The sequence below is a fragment of the Podarcis muralis genome, chromosome 5, assembly GCF_964188315.1.
Source record: "Podarcis muralis chromosome 5, rPodMur119.hap1.1, whole genome shotgun sequence".
Taxonomy (NCBI): Eukaryota; Metazoa; Chordata; class Lepidosauria; order Squamata; family Lacertidae; genus Podarcis; species Podarcis muralis.
The window spans coordinates 96,664,904-96,692,651 of record NC_135659.1 but is presented as its reverse complement, the minus strand read 5'-3'; the positions used below and the strand labels follow the sequence as shown (position 1 = coordinate 96,692,651).

Below are 27,748 nucleotides of genomic sequence, written 5' to 3'. Positions count from 1 at the left end.
GGCTAAAGTTCACGTAACCAATACATTCCAGAAGACTAGCATGTGCTTGGTTTTAAAAGCATCAGAAAAGCTCCTGTTTTATATGTAACATTTACATCATAGTAACGTAGACAGCTGCTTTATCGTTGGTCCATCTAGCTTGGTACTGTCCACACTGACTGGCAGCAGCATTTCAGACAAGGGTCTCTCCCAGTGCTACCTGGATTTATACAGCTCTGTTCCATTTGGGCTGTTGTTGTGTTTTTGTCATTTTATGATTGAAGTGGTTTCATCTGTTCCCACCCCCCTTAATAATATATTTTATTAATTTTCAAAAGAAAGAACATAGGCATGAACGTAAACATTATCAAAGTACTAGATTCAGGTAGGTAGCAGTGTTGGTCTGACGCAGTCGAAATATATTAAAAAATATATAAAATGTCCAGTAGCACCTTAGAGACCAACTAAGTTTGTTCTTGGTACAGTGGTACCTCTGGTTGCGAACAAGATCCATTCTGGAGCCCTGTTCACAACCTGAAAGGAACGCAACCCGCGCCTGCGCAGGTCGCGATTCACCACTTCTGCGCGTGACGTCATTTTGCACGTCTGCACATGTGCGAGCGGCGAAACCCGGAAGTAACCCTTTCTGGTACTTCCGGGTCGCCGCGGAACGCAACCTGAAAAGACGTAACCTGAAGCTAATGTAACAAGAGGTATGACTGTACCTGTATAAGCTTTCATGTGCATGCACACAAAAACTTACACCAAGAACAAACTTAGTTGGTCTCTAAGGTGCTACAGGACATTTATTTTATTTTATTTTTTATATTACCAAAGTAGTTGGGTTTCCCCCACAACAGATGATTAGTGCATCAAGAGTTCCCAAAAACCTACATGTGCTGTTGGTGGGTGCCAGCCATCAGGGTGTTCATCTGTTTTATGGCAGCGAAGAAATCCTGCAAATCAGTAACAGCAGGAGGTTGAAATCTGGGATCTTTTGCGTGCAATGTAACGCTCCACCATCGAGCTATGGCCTTTCCTAAATTTAAGGGAAGTTTGCATTCAGATTAAATAATCCCCCCCCCTTCCAATTGGGAAAACCCACCAAGGGAAAGAGGCGAGTCTTCCCTCCCAGGTTCATACCCCCCTTCCCAGGCAGTAGCGCACGCGCCGCTTTTGGTGCCTCTTCGTGAGGATAAGCAGATGTTGCCTGCCTGCCTGTCTGCATGTCCCTCTCTCCCTTCACCGGGGATGGCCAGTTGCTATTACATAAGGGGGCTTATGCAATGATCGCCTCCCCCCCGCCATCCACCTCTTTCGCTCCTCTCCTAGCGACAGCATCAGCTAAGCTCGCAGCGTCTCTGCATCCATTCAGAGGTTCAGAGCATCTCCCTCGCCTCCCTTTCTTCCTTCTCAGCTTGGGAACCGACACCTCCAACCACGCAAGCTGGGGAGGGGGCGCTCAGAGGAGGGAGAGGGTCGTCTCCTCGTTCCAGGTAAGTCGAGGTTCCTTTGCGGTCCAGCAGTTGCCCCACCCCCACCCCCCAAAAAATCCCGGGATGCAAGAGTTGTCAAGGAAGGGAGTAGGGAAAGCAATACAATGGGGCATCTGAATGGGCTGATCTCCCGTTCCCCATCCCAAGCTGCAGAATGGACTCGTCCGCCTCCCTGAAGCTATGAATGAAATGTTGACAGTCCAAGAAGGGAGCGAGCTATTCCGAAGGGGGAGGGTGGTTTAACGAGGGGTGCTCTCGGCTCACCTCGCGCTACGGCGGAGGAAAGGGTTTTGTTACGCGCGTTATTGTTTAACGTTTCTTCCGCGAAAACAATCCGCGCTGGGGAGAAGGGCGGCTCTCGTTCGGGTTTTGAGAAGGGGTTGCTCCGTCTCCCTCCCCCTCCCGCTGGGGAAGATGGTACGGCCCGCTTCTCTCCCCCGCCCCGACTTCCACCTGGCTGCCGCGAGCGGCGATTGGCTGCGCGCTTTTTAAAGGGGCAGGCAGGGCGCGCTTTCTCCCCTCCGACCTTTCGCTTCTCCCATCCCCCGACGCGCTTCTCTCCTCACTGACCAGCCGCCCTTCTGTGTGTTTCTCTCTCTCCCCCCCCCCCCTTTCGCCTCGCACCCGACGCCGCCCCCCCTCCTCTCCCTTCCGCAGTTCCTGAGGCGGCCCGGAGGAAGCGCGTCCGAGGCGGCGGCGGCGGCGAGCCCGAGGAGCGGCCGAGCCCCGTCCCGGAGCAGCCGGGCGGGCGGGATGAAGAGGGGGCTCCCCCGGCCGCGGCCACGACGACGGCGGCGGCCCCACCAGCTAGGCCCCGCCGCGGCGCTGCCATGGAAACGGGCGGCGACGGCGGCCGCCGAGGGACACAAAGGCTGCCGGAGCGGCGCTTGAGGCGCGAGCGGGCCGCGCCGCTGCTGAAGGAGGGAGCCGCCGCCGCCGCTGCCGCCGCCATGGAGGTGGGAGGCGGCCCGAGCCAGGCGGCGGCTTCCCCGCCTCGCTACCGCCTGGTGGCCGAGATCGGGCGCGGCGCCTACGGGGTGGTGTACGAGGCCGTGTCGGGCCGCAGCGGGGCCCGCCTGGCCGTCAAGCGCATCCGCTGCGACGCGCCCGAGAACGTGGAGCTGGCGCTGGCCGAGTTCTGGGCCCTGACCAGCCTCCGCCGCCGGCACCCCAACGTGGTGCGCTTCGAGGAGTGCGTCCTGCAGAGAGACGGCCTCGGGCAGCGCATGAGCCACGGCAACAAGCAGAGCGCCCTCTACCTCCGCCTGGTCGAGACCTCCCTCAAAGGTAGGCCGCGGGACGGGGGGGAGGGGCGCCATATACCCCCCCGGTGGGGGGAGGGGGGCCACCCATGGAGGGTCTCGCCCTGCATACCTCGGGAGGAAATGCCCCACCTCGGGAGTAAGGGGCCCACCCCGAGAGAGTCCCCCCCCGCCGCCTTTGCTGGCGCTACTCGGGAGTCGGGGGGGGGGAGAGGGTGTGCTGGGCGAGGATCCTGTGCAAAGGTAAGGAGGCTGCTGCGGCTGCTCTGTACAGGCCCAGCACACGCGCGTGCACGCTACAGCGGGTCCGCGCGTCCCCTTCCCTCCACTTTCAGTTTGTTTTGCTCGTTAGATCCGCATGCTGCTCTGGGGAAATGATCCCCGGAGTAGTTTGCAAGTCGGTTGTGCCTTAAAATGGGGTGCTTAATGCACAGGGGCCTAATGCTGCCCATGTGTTGGGTGCCTGGGAATGCCTACTTCCTGCTTGGGAGTTTTCTTCTGGGGGGGGTGAGGGCAGAGGACAGGTGCCCCTTCCGCCTTTAAAGGCCTGATCCCAACAGCCAGTCTTATTATGTTAAGTGGCACCTGGTGAAAGGAGGGGCACTGGAGCTTTCGTTCAGGGCAAGACTCTAGGGAGGGTGGGAAGAGTTTTTTCTCCCCGGGTTGGGCTGCTAAACTTCCCCTCACTAAACTGAGGTGTGTATGTGAGGGGAATCCTTCCTAGGGTGCCTTATGTGGAATAGGCTTGTGTGGCTACATTCAAGGGATGGGTCCTGCAAACTGTCCTTTGTATTCGTGGCAGAAGCAAAAAGGTGTGTAAATAGGGATTGTGTGGCACAAGAAACTTGTGTACAGTGGTACCTCTGGATGCGAACGGGATCCGTTCAGGATCGCACCCTGAAGCGAACGCAACTCTCATGTGCCGGTCACGATTTGCCGCTCCTGCACATGCACGTGACGTCATTTTGAGTGTCTGCGCAAGCGGCGAAACCCGGAGGCAACACCCTCCATTACTTCCGGGTCGCCGCAGAGCGCAACCTGAAAAGGCCAAATTTGAAGCGACTTCAGCCCAAGGTATGACTATATATGCATACACTTCAAGGTACTGGACCTTGTGGAGATGTTGGGGGAGGGACAGAGAAAAATCCCTATGCAATGTTCCCTATACAGTTATACCTTGGGCTACAGCCACTCCAGGTTGCGGTTTTTCGGGTTATGGACCGCCGAAACCCGGAAATACAGGAACGGGTTACTTCCGGGTTTCGGCGGTCGCACGTATGCAGAAGCACTAAATCACGCTATGCGCAGAAGCGCCGAATCGCAACCCGTGCATGCGCAGATGCAGGTTGCGAACGCTGCAGGTTGTCAGCTTGCATCCTGCATGGATCACGTTCGCAACCCGAGCGTCCACTGTAGATGCCTGGTGTGTGCATACACCAAAGTATTGGGGTCCATGAATGGATCTTTATATGTAATAGGTACACATTTTTAAAATGGGTATGAGAAGGGGGTGCTAAGCATCTTGCTTACACATCCTACAATATACTGGACCCCAGGGCCAGACCATCTGTGAGATGACTGCCTCGGGTGGCAGGATCCACCGGGGTAGCAGGTCTCAATGTAATACACACACACACACTCTTCCTGATGTAGATCTTCCTTCACCCCTTTTATTGGACCAGCCCTGCTGGACTCCTTTGGTTATGGAAGTATAGCTCAAAAGAGTCATGGGGAAAGATGGGCACATCCTCAGTGGGACGCAGACAGTGTGGCTAAGTTCTACCTCCAGCAGTGCGCTGGCTGCTGTGAGAACACTATGCTAAACTAGATTGACCACTGGCTTTTCTTATGTTCTTACCACTGAGCTGTGCCTGTTCCCTGAGTACAGTGGTACCTCAGGATACATACGCTTCAAGTTACAGACTCCGCTAACCCAGAAATAGTGCTTCAGGTTAAGAACTTTGCTTCAGGATGAGAACAGAAATCGTGCTCTGGCGGTGCTGTGGCAGCAGGAGGCCCCATTAGCTAAAGTGGTGCTTCAGGTTAAGAACAGTTTCAGGTTACGTACGGACCTCCAGAACGAATTAAGTACTTAACCTGAGGTATCACTGTATAGGAAATTTGCATGTGCTCCTCTTAGGTCCCTTCTCCAAATCCAAGATGACTGAATCATGTACAGAGACTTGAATCATGTACAGAGACCTTCCTCAGAGAGAGCACTAAGTATGTAGGCCCTGCAGGGATGAGTGAATGCTTACAAAATACCAGCCCCTAAAGTGCTTTTTTTTTAAAATCCTCAAAACGTTTGCTTAACAGTAGTGTGGGTGGGTGGCTTTGATGGTTCTTTGCAGTTGTTGTCTTTTCTGTTCCCCCTTTTTGCCTTCCTGACTTCATAAGTTGAAGCTGCATCTCATGGTGGCTTCAGTCAGTGCAATAAAGAGCTCCTAAAGATCTCAACATGATCTCTGGAACGAGCAATTAGCTTGCAGCCCATCTGTAAATATTTTTCCAACTTTGTTCAGGCCAGTCTGGTGTGTGAAAGAGTCATTTTAATGCATATATCTAACATCTACACATGTGCACCTATCTGCTTGTCCCTCATCTCTCCTCTGAGAGTAGTTCATTTCCTTTGGGATGAGCAGAGACCTCCTGGAAATAGCTTTGTTTCTTTCCTCATACCAAAATCCCACCACCACCACCACCTCGGTCTGTATTCCTGTCCCTAGTGGTCCACCTCCACACCAGTCAACCTCATATTCCGTCAGGAGTCACTGCCATGCCCTTTGGAATAGCAGGCACCACAATTATGCCGAAGGCTCAGGTGGTGAGGATGATCCTCTTGGGGGTGAGGTGCCTAATAAGGAGGGAAAGAGAGCAAACAGCAACTGAGCTTTCTGTGGGACAATTCTTTAGCAGAAGGTTGCCACAGATTTTCTTTTATTATTTCTCTACATTTAGCGTAAGCCCTCTTTTAATAAAGGGCATACCTTAGACCCAAGTAAATCTACCGCGTGTGGAGAGCGGTGGGGGATGGGGAGAAGAGAGCGCATGTGGGTAGAGCATGTGGGTAGGCAATGTGCAGCCTTGGACCCAGCAGCATCACCCAGTCTGAGCTTGTGCTGGACTGTGTGCTCTTTGCAAGGCATACTGTCAGTGTACAGAGCTGGCTTATTATAGCTAAGCCAAGCCCCTTCACGTGTCGGCTGGCGTGCCACAGAGCCTGCTCAGCTGCGTGCCATGCGGGAGCTCACAAAATGCCCAAATGGGCACCACAGAAAAACGTGCAGCATCCATTTGCTGTGCATTGGCAACCTTTTTAGTTCCTTGCTTTATTGCCTCAAACTCACGGCTAGTCACTCACTGTTGCCTCGTCAACACAACATTGGGGGGGGGGGTCACTCAACATTGGAAAGAGAAGGTGATCACTAACTTTACAGTGTGTCTAATTAATATGGGAGAGGGGTGTTTTTCCCATAGCCGTTTAGCTGGTTTTGATTAATTGACTTTCTGTTAATGTGCACTAGGCATCTTAGCATCAATAATAATAATAATGATAATAATAGTTTTTATTAATCCCCCTCCCTCCCCAGCCAAGACTGGGCTCAGGGTGGCTAACACCAGGTATAAAAACAATTGATTAAAATACAACTTAAAAACAAGATTAAAGTACAATACAACATTAAATTGCAGCCTCATTTCAGCAGAAACTCAAATCAAAAACTTTTTGGGGATGAAAACTTCAAATGAGGGATTTCACAGTCCAATCCTACACACATTGACTTGAAAGTAATTCTAATTGTGTTCAGCTAGGCTTTCTTTCAGGTAAGTGTGCATAGGGGTTACGTGTGTGGCTGTTTATACCGTGTGGCTGTTAACTGCAAAGCATGCTCTAAATGGATGCTTATTTCTCATGGCCCATTACTAGCTATGAAATTGCTTACCGTAGTTAATACCTGAGACAGAACAACTGAAACATTAAATTGTTTAATCTCTGTTATGTTACAAACTTTTTCATGTTTTTATTTAGACTGGGAAAAAACTTAGGTTTGAGGCATTAATGGAACAGAGGGAGCACCTGCGTGGCTTGTAATTTAGTGAATGGAGTGACCCCCATAAGACCTTCTGGTTTTTATTTTCTGAGTGCAGCATCAGTCTCTTCAGTTTCCATTTTCTCACTGCCTTCCCTCTCATCCTCTTGTTCACCTCCAGCTTATAACAGGAAAGAATACTCTCTTTTTCCGCCCGCTCCCCCTGTATACAATCAAATCCTTCTAGAGGCCTGTAGCCCACACCCTTTTTCATGTATTTTTTTTCTTTCTAAAGTTTTTCCTACTTGCTGTTGACAGGGCAGGATAGCCAAGTGGTGATATAGCCTTCAATTACCATAGCAGTAGTCATGGGAACAGACTTGTTTATGCAAATAGCCTGTGCTCCTCACTATTATAGAGGCTGTTATCAAAGACCTGGGAGCAACTTATCTCTGGTTCTGTTTGGTCATACTTGGCTTCTTCTCTTTGGAAGGTCTGTTTTGCTATCTTGCCCACTTCCCAAGGCCCTTGGCTTGCTGCGAGGTGGAGCGACAAGATGTGCGAGAGCCCAAAAGACATTTCAGTAGGAAAAGGAAAAGCAATTCAAAGCTTACATGCAGGAGTGTTATTATTTCATATATTTATATATCGCTTAGTACTGTCTTAAGTGGTTTCCCAAAATATAAACATATATGTAATACAGTCATACCTCATGTTACGTCCGCTTCAGGTTGCGTGTTTTCGTCTTGCGTCCCATGGCAACCCAGAAGTACTGGAATGGGTTACTTCCGGGTTTCGCCACATACACAGAAGCGCCAAATCTCGCCGCGGGCCTGCACAGACACAGCGCTTCGAGTTGTGGGCTTTTCATGTTACGGACGGGCCTCCGGAACGGATCCTGTCCGTACCACAAGGCACCACTGTAATGGAACTAAGAGGCTGCAATACCAGATGAAAGAATAGCATCTCAGAATAACAAAAACATAGTACCATACTTAGACTTTTAATATGTTTCCAGGGAAATGATTCAGTAGCCTGGCAACAGAATACCTGTACAGTGGATGGAGGATTGAAAAAAGGTATGGTCCACAAACATTTGGACCCTTCCCCTCCAACCATAACCACAGAAATAGGAGCACCATCCCTCTCTCCCTCTGGCTAAGGCACATCCACCCTCACAGTGTGCAGCACTCACCCCACAAAAACATACACACACCACAGGAAAATGCACACAGGGCATAGCCTTTGTAATATGGTATCAAATGCTTTTCGTTTCAAAAGCGAAACCAGATTAGTTTGATTGAGCAATAACTTGTCTCCTGGATTTAATAAATTCCATCTGCTGATGGGCTGCGTGCTGGTGAGGACTACCTGCCTTCCCATTCAAGCAGCCAGTTCAATCAGATGGCTCCAAGTCATTGTTTGCAATGAAACACACCCTGGCAGCCATTTTTGTGGCTAGAGGTCTTGGAAGAGGGTGCCTAGGAGATAGCTGCTAGTCAGCATGGGAGAAAGTGTATTAAAATATTGCCCACGGGATCTCAGAATATTGCTGGAGGTCTGTTCCTGTGAGATCTGAAATGTTGCACGGAAGTCAAAAGTGTGTTGATCTTTAATAGATTTCTGAAAGCATTTCTGTTCATCTATGTTCATCAAAGAGCCAGGCCACGTCCTGACCTGTTGACATGGCCTCCAGTGATGGATTCACTACTGCACATGCAGTTTTCACAAAATAAATCGGTGCAGTTTTGTGTAGAATAGACCTCTGGGACAGTGGTAGGAAGATGTGCTGTCCAATTGCACACTCCTTTCCCAGGTTCCGATTTATCTTTGTAGTCTCCCCGTCTTGCTCATGCAGTAATCCTTCTCCTTTCTCTTCCCCCGGCAAGGTGAGAGGATCCTGGGCTATGCTGAAGAACCTTGTTATCTCTGGTTCGTCATGGAGTACTGCGAAGGGGGAGACCTGAACCAGTACATCCTTTCCCGCAGGCCGGACCCGGCCACCAACAAGAGTTTCATGTTGCAGCTGACGAGCGCCATTGCCTTCCTTCACAAGAACCACATTGTGCACAGAGACCTGAAGCCGGACAACATCCTCATCACGGAGCAGTCGGGCGCTCCTGTCCTCAAGGTGGCAGACTTTGGGCTCAGCAAGGTGTGCGCCGGCTTGACTGCTCGAGGCAAGGACGGGGGGAACGATAACAAAAATGTGAATGTGAACAAATACTGGCTGTCTTCGGCTTGCGGCTCAGACTTCTACATGGCTCCTGAGGTCTGGGAGGGGCACTACACTGCCAAGGCGGACATCTTTGCCCTGGGCATCATCATCTGGGCAATGATCGAGAGGATAACGTTCATCGATGCCGAGACCAAGAAGGAGCTGCTGGGGACCTACATCAAGCAGGGGACTGAGATTGTGCCCGTCGGGGAGGCGCTGCTAGAAAACCCAAAGATGGAGTTGCACATCCCCCAGAAACGCAGGACTTCCATGTCCGAGGGGATCAAGCAGCTCTTGAAAGACATGTTGGCTGCTAACCCGCAGGACCGACCCGATGCCTTTGAGCTTGAATCCAGGATGGACCAGGTTACTTGTGCTGCTTAAACTCAGGTCAAAGTGTTGGTGTGCTTTGAAAACTGGGGTAAGTCCTCTGCAGTTTCTCTCTTCTCTGCACAACTTAGTGGGGCAATGAAGCCATTTTCCGTCTGTTAAGCTGCTTGGGGCTATATAGACATTCAGTTGCCTAAGAATTTCTTCCTTTGATAGCATTTCCACCTGGTTTACCTTGGTTTTTCCCTTTAATGACCATCGAAAATATTGTTCTGTGAACTACCCTGAGAACTCCAGGTATGGGGCGGTATATAAATTCAATAAATAATAAAACATAACCTACAGCTCTGCTCTCTAATGCTGTTCAAATGGTGGAAGAGCAGTTTGTGCATGTCTGCTCCCTTCCTTTCTACCTGAATAAGATGAGGTTCTGTGCAGTGAATGAGATTAAGGAGCAAGATGCTGAACCACGAAAAATCAGATCCTTGTTACAAGGATACCGTGAACCCTGTATACAAAGGCAAGTATTTGTATGAATTTGCATACAGGTAAAAAGCATTGTTTTTGAACAGCAGACATCACCTTGAAAGAAGCATTCATCCTGTGTTCAAGAAAAGGGAGAAGGCCTCTTCCAAGATGTTGCTTGCCACCTGCAGTTTTTATAGTCATGTCAAAACCTTTTTTTAAATGCTCAATTAATCAGGAGTGTGTTTAATAGATAAACACATTTAACCAGTGCTCTAATTGGTTAAACATTGCAGCCCTAAAGGCAGCATACTTGATTGCTTCTATGAGAGCAGTGAGCTGCTGTTTATAAGAAAGGTTGGTGCACTCCCTTCCTTGCAGATACCTTTCACCCTAAAATTGTGAATGCAGTGTCACTCCTGGGTCAATAACTTCAGTGGGTCCTTCCTCCTCCTTTGAGGCAGTGGGCCTGCTCTCAGCTTTTTTCATACTGGTGATGTGAAGCAGCAGAGGAACCCCTTTGTGTTCTGAAACAAGTATGTGTTGGACCCTCAAGACACTAGTTGCCTTCGGTAGCCAGCAAAGATTTGTGCTTGCAACAAGCAGCAGAGGAAAGGTCAGTCTGGTTTGACATCACCCAGTGCTTTAGGCTCAGGGAAAGTGGAGTAAGGGAAGTTGCTCCTTCACTCTCCAGCTCTGAGCTGAGGCGATGAAGGATGGAGGGGAAGGGTCACCCCTGTTTTGCAGAGTCACAGCAACACACCAAGAGCTGTGAGAAAGTCTCAGTGCTTTCCAAGCATCTCTGCAGACTATTAGGCAGAGGACCCCATTCATCTGCAGACTTGGGGCAAGTATGCTGCAATTGCCAGGTTAAAAGATGCCCTCTGCAGCTACCAATGGCAATCTGGTGACTGCAGCTGTGAGCCCATGCTTGTTGGGTTAGTGGTCCTGTGATGCTCTAGGTCCTTAAGTAATGGCTTGGGGAATTTTGCCAAACCTTGTTTTTTATCTCCGCTTAATAATGATGACTAAGTTTTAGAATTGCCGTGTTCAGAGGCAGTGTATCCCTCTGAATAGTGTGTGCTGGGGACAGCTACAGAAGGCATCTCAGTTAGCTGCTGCGGGAAATGAGATACTGGACTAGATGGACCTTTGGTCTGATCCTGTAGGTCTCTTGTGACATGCAGCTGTTCCCAACAGGGGCGAGTGCTAATGGCCATTATTAGCCCTGTGATTTACACCTTCTATCCCGTGTTCAGGTTCACTGCAGAAAAGGGACAGTAGCTTCTGAATATGAACATACGGGCATGAAATAAAAACAGCTGAAAGCTTGTCTAGTTCAGGCATCCATTCATTAGCCACACTTTTGAATTACTGAATTGGGCATTTTTAAGAGCAGAACTATGTGCTCCCCAACACCTGAGAAGTAATATGATAATAATAATAATGATGATGATGATGATGATGATGATTTATTTATACCCCACCCATCTGGCTGGGTTTCCCCAGCCACTCCAGGCGGCTTCCAACGGAATATTAAAATACAATAGCCTATTAAACATTAAAAGCTTCCCTAAAAGCCTTCCATTCTCCTTAGTTTCTTCACCCAGAACCAATGTTCCCACCCTTCCCTCAGTACAAATTACCCATGATGCAACTGCTTCTGGAGAGTCCCTCATTAGCTTCCTTATAGAGGCTTCCTTCTCTTTTGGCTTCACCAGTAAGGAATGCAGTTGTCCTTGTTTCGCTTCACCTTCTCAGGGCTGAGCGAGGGCCGTCCTGCTCTTTTTGCACAGTGCACGCACAGTACTTAATAGCTGTGTCCCTCTCACGTAGTTGCAGCAGGAAGGCGGAAACCTCCTCCAGAGTAGGTGCCAGCAACCAGGCAGCTAGCCGGTCAGCAGGGCTCGGTGACCATGCGTTTGATTCTCCGAATCCTGCCACGTGCTCCTGAATTGAAAACACAGCAGAAACAGGAATCTTGTTTCCCTTCCAAGCACTGCTTGCAAAACACTTTCACATTTCAGGAATGGGAGGACCCTTGAACCATTTGCAAAGCCATATACAAACAATCTGTTACCAAGGATGTGCAGAGAACTTGGCTGAAACTATGGAAAATGGTTGTTAATTTCAGTAGGCGATCAGAATGCTGCAACAGTAGTTGAATGCTGCAGCAAGTGAAGTGATAAATTTGTATTGGCAGGCCATTTCTTCTCCATTTTATTACAGTAGATTGGCAGAAGCCAATCTTTAACTGGGCTGCAAAATGCAAGTCAATATGATCTTTAGAGTAAGTATGAAAAGATGACTACTTAGTAAGTAGCAGTGAGTCTTTAGATAACCTGAAGGACAGAGAAAGGTGAGGCATGGTTTGGGATCTCTATGCCCAGGGCAAGCTTCCACAGCTAGCGGTTCATCACCCTAAATTCAGCCCACCAGCCGTAAAGGGTCCAAACAACCTTCTGTTGGGCGATCCCCAAAACAAGGGATTTTTAGGGACCTAACAGACCACCATAAGTGACTCATGGGCTGCGTTTGGCTTGCTGCATCGCAAGTTGTGCAGGCTTCCCTCCCTCAAGCCCAGACCATTGACTTGGCTTCCTAAGAATGAATCTGTCTTCAGGGTGCATCCTCTCTGTGTGCTGAAAGCGACCTCATTCATTCCTACCCAGGAAGATTATGCGAAAGGTGCTCTTTGGCAGGCTTTGCCTTCCAATTTCCTTCAGCTGTCGGGACTGTCTTGCCCTCCAGCATACATTCCAGAAGTTACATAAAAAGTGATGTGCTGTTCTTTCCGCTCACCAGTCCGGAATGAGCTTAGATAAGAATGTTGTGTGGGGTGTTGCCTAGTGGTGCCTGTTTAGCTTCTTAAAAATCCTTGTTGAACGGTTACTGTTCTAAAATAAAACTTGTGCACAACTTTTCCATGGGTTGGCCAGGTTTGGTGTCAGGGCTGCGGCCTATAATTTGGCCCAGTTCTGTCTGTGCTGAACTGCCAACAATGTTTAGGCAACATGATGACCATATACATACGTAATAGACAATCTTTATAGAATTCCTTCAAATGATAACAAGTTCAAAATGAAATCTTAGTCTCAAAGTCTCTGAAAATCTTTAAATGAAGCGAGGTACCAAACTTTGTACGATGAAAGATAAGGTGTGGAGCTTAGTGTATTCAGCAAATATAATGTCCAACACTGAGCAGAGATTCCAGATATTGACTGCTGTTTCGTCAGCGTGGTGGGAGAATATAAAATTGTTTCATAAACCCATCTTATTTCGAATGGCTACATATTGCTGTTTACTTTGAATGACAATTTCACCCCCTTTGTTCACAGGTGAAATTGGTGAAATAAAGAAATGGACGGATTTGTATTAGCTGGAGTAAATAATGATTTACTTTATTTCACCAACTGGTATTACGAGATTTGGAAAAATTAGAAAAGAAGGGTCCCAAAATTGAGGACAATTTGTCCAAGTCACAACGCGATTGTTTGAAAGCTCTTTCACATGATCCTAACATCATTATAAAACGTGCGGAGAAAGTGGAATTGCCATTCAAAGTAAACAGCAATATGTAGCCATTTGAAATAAGATGGGTTTATGAAACAATTTTATATTCTCCCGCCACGCTGACGAAGACCTACGAAACAGCAGTCAATATGTAGCCTAAACATTGTTGACGTTCTCTTTTGCAACGCAGGAGTTTGTTTGGATACCATGTGCTGAACTGTCGGCAGGATTTCAGGCGGAGTTTTATCCCAGACTGTTACCTTCTAGTCATTAGTTTGAAGCTGCCAATCTTGTCCCTGTGACCATTTACCTGCCCGGCACGCTCTTCTGCACCCCTTCCTTCATCCAGTCCTATATTTGAGGCAGACTATAAATTCCAGGAAGAAAGTACTCTCCAGATGGTGGATGTAGCCCAAATGCATCCTGTGCCCCAATCTATTGCCACATCTCCTTAGGAGACACTGCATGCATCTGGGATTATGCCCAATGGGGGGGGGGGAGCCCTCAGTACCACTGTGAGACCATGCTTGATGTGGGAACTATACCTTTTAAGAGTTCCTAACATCCTCTTCTTAAGCAACCTTCTCCAAGTTTTCTAAGAAGTGAACGTAAAAGAATTTCACTCCTTCAACCTCCATGGATAAGCACATGTTAAAATTTGTCTCAAGTTTGGATCCATAAGCTAGTCTCTGATGCAATTGCAGCCGTATCTGAAACTGGTAGAATAATAGGGGCATAAGTGAATCCAATGGGCATGACAGGGATCAAGGAACTTGCAGGCCAGTTAATGTCTGTTCTGCCGAAATTGGTAGAAAGCATTCTTAAGGATAAAAATATTGCATATAGAAGAACAGGTTTTGGCAAGGAATAGCTAACAGGACTTTATGGGTTTTTCCATAGCCCAATGATACAGCGCACTGTTTGCATGCAAAAAGGTCCCAGATGAAATCTGCAACGTTTCCAGATAAGACCCCTCTCTGCTACCCCGGAGAGCCACTGCCAGTCAGTGTAGACACTGTTGAGTTAGATTGGCAGTTCCCAAACTGTGGTACTGCCCCCTGGGGAGGGGCAGCATTACTTAGCAAGGTAATGGAGGTGTAAATGACTATCAGGCTTTGAAAAGCAGGAATCACTGGTTATCAGTTTTGTTCAATTAATTAACCTAAATAGTTTTAATTGGATTTTGAGCAAATGTGCAATTAATTGTTACTGTTTTCAATTTTAATGTGCTAGTATCTTCTTTGGTGGGTTGTACAAACTGCTATTCTTAATCTTTTTACAGGGTAGAGGGCATGGGTTGAGTTTATGGAAGGAGGGGGTTGGCCCCCAAATGTTTGTGAACCACAGAGCTACATAAACCCATGGTCTTGATTCAGTATAAGGCAGTTTCCTCTGCTTGCAAAGAGAAAGATCTGTCTCACTAACCTTTTGAAGTTTTTGGGGAAACGGGCAAAAGGAAGTACTTCTCCACAGCACGATATTGAACTATATTGCAAGATATAACAAAGGGTTAGGTGGCTTCTAAAGGCAGTTGTGCTGATTCCTGCAGGATAAGGCTGTCAATAGCTGCCAGCCATGATGGTTGTATACCACCTCTAAAATGATGAGTACCAGGCATTGGGAACAGTAAAGGTAAAGGGACCCCTGACCATCGTGGCCGACTCTGGGGTTGCGGTGCTCCTCTCGCTTTATTGGCCGAGGGAGCCGACGTACAGCTTCCGGGTCATGTGGCCAGCATGACTAAGCCGCTTCTGGCAAACAGGAGCAGCACACGGAAACGCCGTTTACCTTCCCGCTGGAGTGGTACCTATTTATCTACTTGCACTTTGATGTGCTTTCAAACGGCTAGGTTGGCAGGATCAGGGACCGAGCAACGGGAGCTCACCCCGTCACGGGGATTTGAACTGCCAACCTTCTGATTGGCAAGTCCTAGGCTCTGTGGTTTAACCCATTAGGAACAGTAGGAGAAGCTATTGTCCCCATGTCCTATTTTGTGGGCATCTAGAGATATCAGGTTGGCTGGGTAGGTGTTTGATCTGATGTGGATGACTTCTTTTTCTTGCTCATGGGGGTTTGAGAGGAGTGAGGGTACTGGCATCCAAGATCCTTTCTGCTTTCCCTCCTCTCTCTTCTCTCCCCCCCCCCTTTTGGGCAGCCTGTGTTTTGCCATCTGCAGTCACTCGTGCTCTGCTAACATGATGCTGCTGCTGAGTTGCGTAACCAGGCTGTGCCCTCGGGGGAAATCCCTCCTGCACATCGCTTCAGAATGGTAAAATGCAAACGTAATAAGCACTGCGAGGGCACAGACCTGCCCTGTGGCTGTTTATTCTAAGGCCCAGCTGCCTCTTCCACCCACCCTGGGCCAGAGCTGGTAGCCTCTCCATCCAAAGCGCAGCTGCACTGAAGAAGAGGCTGCCCTGTTATGTAAGGGGCAGGGACGTGCCACTCTGCATATCCCCCTTGCTCGCTTCTGAGCAAAGTGCCAGCCATGTGCTCTTAGAAATGGGTGTCGTGTTCTTTGATGGGCACTGATTTCCCGCTGCTTTCATTGGTGCTGTTGGCTTCTCATCCTGACTGAGTACCTTGGAGAACAGAGATGCAGGAAGCTGACTTATATCGAGTCAGACCTAGCTCAGTTTTGTCTACACTGATTGTCAGGATTTCAGGCAGGAGTTTCTCCCAATCCTTCCTGGAGAGGCAGGAGATCGAATCAGCAACCTTCTGCTTGCAAGGCCAATGCTCTCCCACTGAGCTATGGCAGCTGAGGCCAGATTTCTGCAGGTGCTGGAGTTTGCTTGTTGCAGTGCTCTTAACATAATCATTTAGCCTGGGCCACAAGCCTATGGAGCTGCCTTATACCAGACTATTCAGTCCATTAGCCCATTCATTCTTCCTTGTGTGTGTGAGGTTTGACGGTAGGTACATGTCCATTACCTGCCCTACTTCCTGAAGTATTTTTCATTGAAGATGTCTGGATTTGAACCTGGGACTTTAATTGCATATTGGTCTTGTCCTTAATTATTGAGTCATAGGCCCCTCCTCTCGCATGATTCATTTGCGTTCAAGGGTTGATGTGAGCTGAAAGTCACCAAGCTTTGGCTCAGTCAGGGCATGCTTGTCTCTCATGCTTGTCCTGGGATAAGTAAATAATGTCAACACTCCCCACCCCTACCCCGGTATTATCCCTGCAGCACAATTCCTCAGAGATTCACAGTGAACTGGAACAGGCAGCCAGGAGGAGTGGTTGGAACACACCCCACAATTCCTTGTTAATGTAAAATGGGGAGGCTGTCCTAACTATGACAGAAACGGAGGCTTGCTTGTTGACATGAGCTCCTGCTAAATCGCAAGTGAATGATTTCAGAACTGAAGGCAAGAACTGTTGTGCCCAACCAGCAGAAGATGGAGATCTTGCTGGGCTAAAACGCATCTCTGTACAGTCATACCTCGGGTTGAAGTCGCTTCAGGTTAAGCCTTTTCGGGTTGCACTCCGCAGCGACCCAGAAGTAACGGAGCACGTTACTTCTGGGTTTCGCCGCTCGCGCATGCGCAGATGCTCAAAATGACGTCACACGTAGAAGCGGCGAATCGCGACACGCACAGTCGTGGGTTGCGTTTGCTTCAGCATGCGAATGGGGCTCCGGAACGGATCCCGTTCGCATCCTGAGGTACCACTGTATCTGCAGTAGGGTTCTTTCCCCCAGCTCAAGCTGAAGTGGGAAATACAAAGATCCCAAAGCTTTGCATTCGCCAGAGCTACTGCTCTGTAATGCCTTTTCTCTTGCTGGTGGTGGTTGAATTCACCTAGACTGTTGCCCTCTGTTTGCTCTGCGAAAAGTGTTTTTTGACACACAGGAGTGTCTGCCTGTCACCTGTACCCACTTGTACATTAGGCAGGACTGATCCTTGGTGGTGGCCTTCCTTCTCAAAGGGTCAGGGCTAGTGGCTAAGCCTTTTCCTTCCATTGGCAAGATCAGAACCATTAATCTTGCAAAGGCTTACATAAGACTTATTGCCATGATCTAACTTGATGGTTGTCCTGTTCACTCCTGCGAATTGCAAGGGTTCAGGTAGACCATTGAGGGGCTGTGGGTGCACACACAAACATATTGATGGAATTTAGGTAATGGGGTGTTTTTCTCCCCGGCCCACTGATTTATAAGCATAGTCTGTGTGTGTTTGTGGAATACAGCAAACATACCAGTTTTGGATTATTTCAGTATTTGGAGTTCCATAAAATTCAGAATTTCTAGGAAGGATCTGAGGTGACGAAAGAGATGAATAGGATTAGGAAGAGTCAAAACTTTAGTTTTTGTAAGGGGGCCTGTGATGTTTGCAGGAGTGAGATACATTTGCAGTAACACCAAGTGCACAGCCATGTACGTAGAAACCCTCAAACGATACGTCAGAATCAGAGCTTTCGAAATGACAGCGCATTCCACAGGGTCTGATAGGTCAGGCTGCATCTTAAGCCGAAATTTACCTGCCTTTCTGCTTCAGCTGATTTTGTCAAATAGGTTGCCCTGTCCGTTTAAACGTTGCTCTAATTGCAGCAGCCTCACCTGAACCCTCCTCTCTTAAGGGGCCAATTTTAACTGCATCTAAGCTCCGTTTATGAAGCACCTTTGCCAAATCCAACAAGAAAATTAGAGCCTGGGAAAATGCATTGCCAATTATCGCATACCCTTTAGCCATTATTTTCTGCTTGCAGCTTCCTCCAACTAATTGGGCTTTCCACTGGAGGGTTTGTCACAAGAAACTTGGTTGCTGAGTTTGGATGCTGAAGCGAAAACTAGCCTAAACCTTACTCCCAGGTGCATTTTGTCAGCGATGTATGAGGCAGGTTGCCTGAGTTATGAGCCCAATAATTGGCTTAATGCCTCTTTACGCTCCCAGCCAGGCTAACTTGAGGTCTGCGCGGCGGCGGCAAAGCTTGTCTTGTTCTGCTAATTCAGTACAGAAAGCAACACCTGGAAGCCCTGTGCCTTTTAGAACTATTAAGCTGCAGGGCTGTGAAACAGAAAATCTGACCATGCTCATCAGTTAATTCTCACCATTGGGAGCTAAGGGCTAAGTGACTTAGATGTGATGTCATTCATGTTATATTTAGCATTTATAAAGGGCTTTGTGTACAGAAGACTGAAAATACATTCTAGCAACCCCTACAATAGCCCTGTAAAGGGAGTGACGAAATCGTGATGTTACTTTAAGAGTGAGCTGGGATGAGATTTGCATTGGGGAAAAACTCTCCTTCACTTTTACAACACACCAGCTCTGGCTGGGGATATTTTGCTGGGGGCAGACTTGTGCTATCTAGATGGAGATAGGTGCTTTAACCCTTCCTGCCCTCGCTGCAGTCCTGATCCTGGTGAACTTTGGGACACACCTGCTTACTTTCAAAAAACTACAAATTGCATGAATGTTGCGTGGTCCAGTTTGACATTATGACTCCTCTGCTGGTCCCAGACTTAAAACCATGGAGAGACCTGGTCTGAACAAAGACATTGGATTCTTATCTCATTATACATGACAAAGCCATTTTTCACCTTCTCACCCCTTGCTTTTTCCTGTAAGACCTATTGCAGCCGTTAAGAGTCGTCAACAGGCTCATCACAGCTATCTGCCAATCACCCATTCCCACCACCCTTCTGAGTAATACCCCTCCCCACCTTCTCACTATATAGAAGGATCTGGCAACTTCTGTTTCAGTGTATCTGAGGAAGTGTGCATGCACACGAAAGCTCATACCAAGAACTAACTTAGTTGGTCTTTAAGGTGCTACTGGAAGGAATTTTTTTGTTTTGACTATGGCAGACCAACACGGCTACCTATCTGTATCTGTTAAGAAGTGACTGTGTAATAAGATTCTTAGCCAAAAGATGGTGACACAAAATGGGGAAGAAAATGCAATTCACAGGGAAGAGGAGATCAAGGCCGAGGTAGTGCAGCTGCCTGTAAGCCCAGGCCACAAGATGCTTGAGCAGCTGAAACCAGAACTGAAACACTGTGTGTGCACTGGAAGAGGCCAAAATTAGCAGTTAATTGGGGGACTGTAGCTCTTGAACTGAGCATGTAAAGCATCATGCAATAGCCAAGTGACAGCGGTGTTGGCGCAGCTTGCGTCTCCTGCCATTTAAGGTGGAGGTGAACTGGAACGGTGCAGACGGTTTCATTGTGTGGAGGACAGGAGATATAGCAACTATATAGAGACTCTTGATCTAGCCTTTGGATGAAGCAGGTGCTCTGAACTTCTTCAGTGCATTGCAGCAGTCAGCCAGCTTCCCCTCCACCGTCTGCAGTGTAGAGGAGCTGGTGTTTGGCCGGGAAATCTACAAATGCTTGCTTTCGGCACTCAGGGGAGAGAGATGCTGCCGCCTCCACCACCACCATTACAACTTCGATGAAACACTATAATTACGCACAGACCTCGGAGAGCCGCAGCGGAGAAGTTACAGGATAAACTGCAGAGCAAAACACTCAGCCAGCTTTGCAAATGAGTCTGGTGACGCTGGTAGAATGCTGATGCACTCGGCCAGAAGCTTGTCCCTCTAATCTCCAAGGTCCTGGGGGGATCTCTTTGCTGTTTCACTGGGACCAGCTGCCTTCTCTTGCTTTAGCAAACAGGACTGTGGCTTTGCTCCACAGAGGCAGAAGCTGAGTCAAGGGGACTGTGGGCGAGGGTGGACTAGGGAGGTCCAATCTTAATCTGGTTCATTGTTTAAATTTGGTTTTAGTCTTTTGTGCACTGCCTTTGGGGCCCTCGTTTTAGGGCTAAAAGGCGGTTTACGTATATTTTTAATTTAAAAAGATCTTCTTTAGGGGCAGGTGGAATCTCTGAACAAAAGTCAAGGACATCCCTGCCTTGTTAGAAGTCAAAGTGCCCCATTGGTTTCTTCTGAACATCCACAGTTGCTGCTGGCATCTAACTGGGAGACTGTATTCCTTGAGGAAGGAGATAAGACCCCCAAAAATTGTTTAAACAAGCCTACCCAGATGTTTAGAAAGTTGATGCGTGTTTAAATCTGTTTTCAATCTATTGTTATTTTAACTTTTGGATAGGCTTAAATGATTGTTGCTAATTTTTCTCGTTGATAATTTCCATGTTTTATCTTTTTTGTAAACTGCTTTGAAGATATGTTTTTACAGTGAGGCAGTGTGTACATACTATGAAATGAATCATAAAATCGATGGACTTGGTATGCCCCTTCTTCTCTGCCAAGGCTGGTTGTTTGTGGCCAAAGGAATGCAAAGGGTTTGGAGGCCAGCAAATGTAACCAGGATTTGTTCCACCAGAGTTGTCATAATTCATTTTCTTTCCTCTTTCTTACCAGGGACCTACAATCTCCACGACTTACATGCATAGAGGAAAACTGAGGAGGCTCCAGGCTGATCACCGGGATCTCTGGCGACGTTAAGCATCGAGATTCTTCTTAAAAGTCACATGAGACACCTAAGAGGAGCAGGAGCTGTTGTAACCCATTTCATTATTGAGACTCTTAGAAGTTTATCAAATTTATGTTCCCCCCTTCCTCTCCCCTTGTTCCCTTCCCCCTTCCCATCCCTTCTGCTCACTCAGCTTTGCTGACCAACTAAATCTGTGCACATACTTCTGGAGAATTCCTTTTTTACCTAAACAAAATACGGGGTTGGGATATGCAAAACAGTTTTTTTCTACTGCTGCTAAACACCAGAACTCTGGGTCCAAGATCTGTTTTTCTTAGTGTTTGTTTTTAGCTGGAAGAGATTCAGGAGGGATGTTGGGAGGCCTAGAGCTGAACGCAAGTTGTCGACTCTAGAGGTTGCTGCTGATTTGGGGAACAAAAAGCAAGCTGGGATAAACCTTTCTCCTTCTCCCTTTCCTAAAAGTGCTCTTCACCAGTGGAACTTGGCAATAAGAAGTCATGATTACAAGAATAAACTCTCTTTCCTTTTTTTATGTGGCCACAGGACTACAGGCAGTAGTTTTGCAGGCCTGCAGTTTTGCATGCCAAATTTCACAGGTCAAGAACATAGTAGTATTTGGAGGGGATGAAGAGAGCCCACACATTGGCAGGTGTTTTTTCTGCCCTTGAAAAGTCCACCAATGGGTTTGGTGGCTTGCTTGGCTGCTTAAATGACCGTGAGAGCCTGGACACATCAAACCGATCCCTTAACTTTGGGCTCATTTTGGCTACTTTGGCTTGGTAGATCTTGCCCAGAACTGCCTTGGTGTAAAGAGTGTGTGTATTAAGCATAGCCCAGCTTGCCCTTGGGGCTTGTTTGTGCGAGCAAATATCTATACATAAACCCACTCAAACTCACACTTAATACCCTCCTGCAGTCCTCTGGTTTGAAACACTCTTAACTCTTCCAAATATCCCATGTCCTAGCTGGCATTCCAGCAATTGTTCTTTAGCTGATCTCTTCCAGCGATGAGCGGACCTTTACACTAAACTTACCAGCTACGCAGAGGGAGGTTCTAATCCTGTCCATCTCTTCTTCCGTCGGTCTTGATTGGCAATGGTGCTACTACTTTGGGGATGAGGCTGTTTCTTCCAGGCGCTGTCCAGACCCATGGAAGTGAAGGGAGCGGCTTTGCCAAGCCAGCGCAATTCGGTTAATACTTGTTGGCAGTCCACTTGCTGGGTTGCCCGCATACCTCCACACTACTACTGAGGCTGGTGGCTGTGGCCAGGATTGGTGAGACTGTGGAGGAGATGCTGTGCCGTTTATTCTGCGGCTATTGGAAGGCCATGAAAGAAGTCTCTGCTCTGCCTACTGCCTTGCTCTTTGCATCTCCCTCTTTCTGGGATGTGGGCAGCCACAACCAGGACAAAAATCAACCAGATTCTTCCCTGGGTTTGTGGCTGAGAAGGCTTGCCTGCTTATTTCAAGGCCTACCATTTGCAAGTCCTGGTCTCAACTGGATTTCCTTACGCTGGGGATCAATTTGTGCTGAACTTCCTTTGCACACTACCCAGAAAAACCCTCATTTAATTAGCTGTCAAGAAATCTCGGTGTAGGCTATAGACTTTTTGCTCTTGATCTAAGCCACAACCTCTGTGTCTATCTCTCTCTCTCTCGCTCTGTCTCTTGACCCTTCAGTAATTCCCTTAAAGTGAAAATGATTCACCTTGGCTGGCCCAGAACAGGATTGAGGAACCTTTGGCCCTCCAGAGATTGTTGCAGTTCCTATAATCCCTGACCACTGGCCATGCCACTTGGGGCTAATCTACCAGTTTCCTTGCTGCTGAACTAGAAGGCTCCAGGTGATGCACAGGTCTTGCTCCTCCTAACCAGGAATATATTTCAACCAGTTAGAACAAAGCAACTTGAAGTAGGTGAGTCAACCATAGAACAGCCAGAGTCTCATAACTGCATTCTCTTGCTCAGCAATTCGCCCTCTCTTGCTGTTTCTGTTCCAAACAACTGTGGTCATGGCCTGAACAGCAAGATGTCTTGATGAGGAGAAACAGTCTGTCGAGAAGGTTCACCAAGGGTTGCTTTGAGTTTGCAACTCTGCTAGCTGGCAAGTTTTGAAACCAAGATATCAGTGAGATCCTTAGGCTTAACCCTCTCATATTTCTGAATGCTAGCAAGATAGGTGGTTTCCCTTCCTCTTCTCCAGAGCATCTGTGTGTAGCTGTCTTTGTCGGAGTAGATTAGTCCTTGCTTCTCACTCCTGTGCCTTCGAGGCAGGGAGGAACCCACAGGAGCAGATGCATGACCCAGACCCTGGGATAAGCTCTGCAAGCAAATGCCAACCCGTAGCCCAGTTCATCCTCGCTGCTTCTGGGACTTCAGGCACACATGCCCCTCTCGTGCTCACGCTGCAGTAAATGCTTGTGGTTTTGTGGTGATAGCTTGACCATAGTGCCTTTATTTGGAGGGGGTGGGGCTTGAAGGAGGCAGCATTGGGCCAAGGAAGGAGTTTTCCCCTCTCACTTGTATTTCATTGTTGCCCCCAAAATGTCGTCTCTTCCCTCTTATTCTCTGGGGCAGCTTCGTTCGGTTGCCCACGGAATACAGCTAAATCTCTTTGGAAAGACCTTAAATGTTTTTGCATTGTCCTTGTGAATCTGCAACAAACTTTTATGAGCAGGGTGGGAGATCTGCAAGATGGCATCTGAATGAGAGCAGCGTTCCTTCTTTGAAAGAGCAGGCACACACGCAAGTTTCTCTTGAGGAGGCCACCTGCCCGATGAGCTGCCCCCATTTCTGGATGCTGTCCCGTTTACAGTTGTTTGTGTGAATACACCGATCCTTGGAGTCCCATACTGTAGCCTGGTGTTTCGTCTCCCAACTTCACTCCTATAGGGATGGGTGGCAGGAATCCTTCATCCTTGGATGAATTTGGCATGGGGATTGCCAGCTTATTCCTGAGGAATGTGAAATATCACTGAAGGTCCACGTCACAGTTGTTTTGGAGGGGTTTGACTGACACCACTTTAATGCGTCGTGTGTATGACTTTACATTAAAACTGTTTACATCCATGTCGTTCGAAGCTGGCAGTGTGGGCTCAGACCTGCCAGACATTGTCTTGTAAGGGTGCGGGAAGCGACAGCAGACGGCCTGAGGGGGGAATTTCACAACTGGCTTCCAAAGTCCCTGACCACTACAGCCACCACCTCCCTTTCCTTTGACTCCTCCTTGTGTGTTGCAGGCATAGCAGACCCAGCCACAAAATTAGCAACATTGCTTCTTTTAGTAATCTCTCTTGCAAGCACACAGCGGGTGCTGTCACCTTCTGTACCAGAGTGGGCCACTGTGAAGTTGGGATGGAGGATGAGGACAGGGTGACTCCTAACCTCGCCACAGGGTACAACTGTCCCAGGGGCTACTGCTGAGCAGTTTGTTGCAGCACTCCTGAGACTTAGGACTGCCACCTCCTTGCAGGCTATTTTGGACGTCCTTTTCAGGGGCAGCACCGTTGGTAGAACCAGGGCATGAAATTTTGGGCCATAATGGCACTATCCCATCAAAAAGTCTCCTCCTGTCTTGCTCATGTCATGCTCCTGCGTGAAGCCTCTGGGCAAGCAGGCTGTGATGGTCCTCACCAGCCTTTCGTGGTTTGGTTGGATGACAATCCTTAGGGAAGATTTGGCCAGTGATATTTGATGCCCCTGGCGCTTCCATGCTTCCAGTGCTGCTCCTTGAGAATTAAATGCCGCAGGAAACCCACCAGTTTCTCTTAAGCTAACGTGGTTGCTCTCCTGGCAACGTTGATCCCTTTGCTACCCCTCCAGTATCTCCCTGAACCTTGTTTTTCTTCCATGGCAGAGGTCAAGGGGAATCGGTATACTTAAGGGGCCCCTCTTTCTCCTCCTCCTCCTTCTGCTGCTGCTGTTTTCAGGATTGAGGTGCTAATAATGGGTGGCAATTGTCTTCCTTTTCCCCTGGCGCTTTGGTTCCCTCAGGATCCCACTCAGACATCTCCAAACACTGTCAAGAGTAGAGCAATAAACATCCTCCACTCCTGGTGGGAGAGAGAATGCAGTCTCTGTGAATTCCTTGTCTTTCTCCCCCTCTCTCCGTATATGCATTTGTCTAGTCCGGATTTAACCTTGCTGGGTTTCACTCTAGCACAGCTTACAGTTTAAGCCAAGGGGTATTTTTTACCTGGGCTGCACCTGGCTTCTCCTTTCAACAGAAACACATCTCTGAAGCAAACGCACCTAAGAGACAGGATTGCTCTTCCATTTAAACAGACTTGCACCCCTTCTATCAGAGGTTGTATGTGGAAGGGCAGAAGCACAATGAGGGACTTAAATCCCCGCTCTCCGAAATAGACCTCTCCCATCTACCATTGGCTTGGGGCAGAGGCTGTTGGACCTCCCTCTTGTGACATATGTCACCGTCTGTTGTTTCCCCAGTCTCAGTGTTTCTCAAACTTTGGGTCTCCGGCTGTTGTTGGACTACAAATCCCATCATCCCTGACCACTGGTCCTGCTAGCTTGGGGTGATGAGAGTTGTAGTCCCAACAACAGCCGGAGACCAAAGTTTGAGAAACGCTTTCCTATTTACTTGAGTCCAAGGTACCTAACTGAGGGTGGGTGACCAATTACCCAGGAAGCTGCTTTCTGGGTGCCCAGTGCCATGTGTCCACTCAGCTTGGACCACTTCCTTGGCATGAGTCTTTATCCGGACGTCCCAACGCAAGCAGCAGCTTTCCGCTGACCGGAATGACTGTTGCAGAAAGCTGCCCAAAGCTACTATCTGGGTTGCTTTTCTCCAAGGCGTTTTTAAGTCATGGGACGCCAGTGCTTGATCGGCAAGATGGAAAAGCCACCTCACCCGTCCTTGCTTGGGTGTGTTTCTCTGCTGTAGAGCTTCCCTAGTTGCAAGGAAGCCGAGTCGAAGGAGAAAGTGGGATGCATGCATCAAAGTCACAACTTCTCGCTCAGGTGGTCACTCTGTGTTTAGCTGTACCGGTTAAGAGTGTAGGTGAGGTCTCATATATAGAAGTCACTTGTTTTCTTAACAAAAAAAACCACCACATAGGAAACTGGCATGTCATGGGCAAGAAGATTTAGCCGCCTCTCTGCCCTACGCCAAGTTTTCTGAGCAGAGGGCTGGAGGAGTACTCCATTATGCAACACCACCACCCCCAAAACACATCCACACACACTTGCAGTCTGAAATGACACAGCAAAGGTAGCCCACCTTGGTCTGAACTGGCCATAGTCCAGCCTTCCCTCCCCCTGCCTCCAACCTCATCTCTTTCTCTCTCCCCTTTTTATTCCGTTTGGTCCAGTTGCGAGTTTGGCCCACCTTAAGCTTGACTGGACATGGTGTCGTCTTAAACCTGGAAAACCTGCACACACAAGGGAAAGGCTTAAACCCAGACTCCAAAACACAGTTTCCAATTTTGCAATTTCTCATTTTTCTTTGCACAGAAGCTGGTAACCTAGGACCTGTGTGCGCGCGTGCGTGTGTGTGAACAACTTTATATGTTGTTGGTTGTTGTTTTTTTTAAGCTATTTGGTTTACTTGGGTTGGTGTGCGACCTTGTATTTAAGTTTCTTGAACACTGTGGAAACCCTGATTGTGTATGAATGGCAGCGGTTTTGTAAATTAAAGAAACGTTTGTGTGAATAAACGTAGAGGATGGGGTTGAAAAGCCATACCCAGTTTTGAGATGAAGTGTCTTTGTCTTTGTGTTCATTATTCCTTTGTCAGCTGTGTTTGGTAGGCGGGGATCCAGCCATGAGCACTGGGGCATGGGGTACCACAACACACACCCCCTTTTTTTAAAAAAAACTTGACCACCAGCAGCTGTGGAAGGGCTTGGATTAACTTCTCCTGGTGACAAGCTTCCAGAAGATGAAAAGCTGCACGTGTGATGCAGCAGCAAAAAAAGCTGATGCTATTCTAGACTTCATCAACAGAAGATTAGTATCCAGGTCAAGGGAAGTAATAGTACTGCTCTACTGTGTCATGATCAAATCACACCTGGGATGCCCAGTTCCAGGCACCACCATTTAAGAAGGATGTTGACAAGCTGGAACATGGGCAGAGGAGGGCAACCAAGATGTTATAAAGGTTCTGGAAACCAGGCCCGATGAGGAGCGGTTGAAGGAGTTGGGTATGTTTAGCCTGGAAAAGAGGAGATTGGGAATAGATAGGATAGCCATATTCAGATATCTCGAGGGCTGTCAATGGGAGATGGAGCAAGCTTGTTTTTGCGTGCTCTGGGGGGGGGGTAGGACTCAAGTTACAAGAAAGGAGATTTTGACTAAACATCGGGGGGAATTTTCCTGACTGTAAGCTGTTTGACAGTGGAACAGTCTCCCTTGAAAGTTGGTGGACTCTCCTTCATTGGAGGTCTTGAAGCAGAGGTTGGGTTGCCTTCAGAGATGGATGCTTTAGTTGAGATTATTGCATTGCAGGAGGTTGAACAAGATGACCCAAGTCTACAATTCCATGGTTCTAGGCAGGGAGGTACACACAAATTGTGTTGCTCTGCATATCTCTACAAAGGGTTGGGGTGGAATTTGGTCAATGGGGGGAGAATGGAAGAAAGAGTGGGAATAGGGATTTGGAGAACGGAGAGATCTCAAGAGGCAAGTAAGAGCCAGGAAAAGAGGTGGCGAGGGTTTAAGATCAGACTGTCTGATGCAGCAAATGGAGCTACAGAACCCACCACAATTAGCGAGCTAAAAATGGCTTCATGCACTGTGGGAAATGAACCAAGTGAAAGGAGTTACAGTGTTGCCTTCAGGCCTCCCTCCCTTGTCTAGTCTCCATTGGAAACAGGATGCTGGGTTCTTAGGGCTGATCCAATAATTACATTCTTGTTATGCTAACTTTTAAATAGCAGTGGCAGGTTGCAGCGAGGCTTTGGGGATTGTCTAGTTTTTCCTTTGCGGAAAGAATCAATTAGGCCAGGACTATAACAGGCTGAGTAGCATCTGATCCGAATCGGGGGCATGAACCTCTTGAGGGAAAGGTATAGGGTTGGGGCTCTCCTGAGCTGC

The 27,748-nt window shown here is 48.1% G+C and overlaps 1 protein-coding gene across 1 annotated transcript; it reads left to right on the top strand.

Annotated features, from left to right (window-relative positions):
- The first annotated feature begins 1,366 nt into the window (after positions 1-1,366).
- LOC114599793 (serine/threonine-protein kinase 35) lies at positions 1,367-26,408 on the top strand. Its single transcript, XM_028735511.2, has 4 exons — positions 1,367-1,475; positions 2,133-2,762; positions 8,655-9,404; positions 20,623-26,408. Exons 2-3 carry the CDS (start codon positions 2,306-2,308, stop codon positions 9,365-9,367), a joined length of 1,170 nt encoding a protein of 389 aa, XP_028591344.1. The 5' UTR covers positions 1,367-1,475; positions 2,133-2,305; the 3' UTR covers positions 9,368-9,404; positions 20,623-26,408.
- The last annotated feature ends 1,340 nt before the right edge of the window (positions 26,409-27,748 follow it).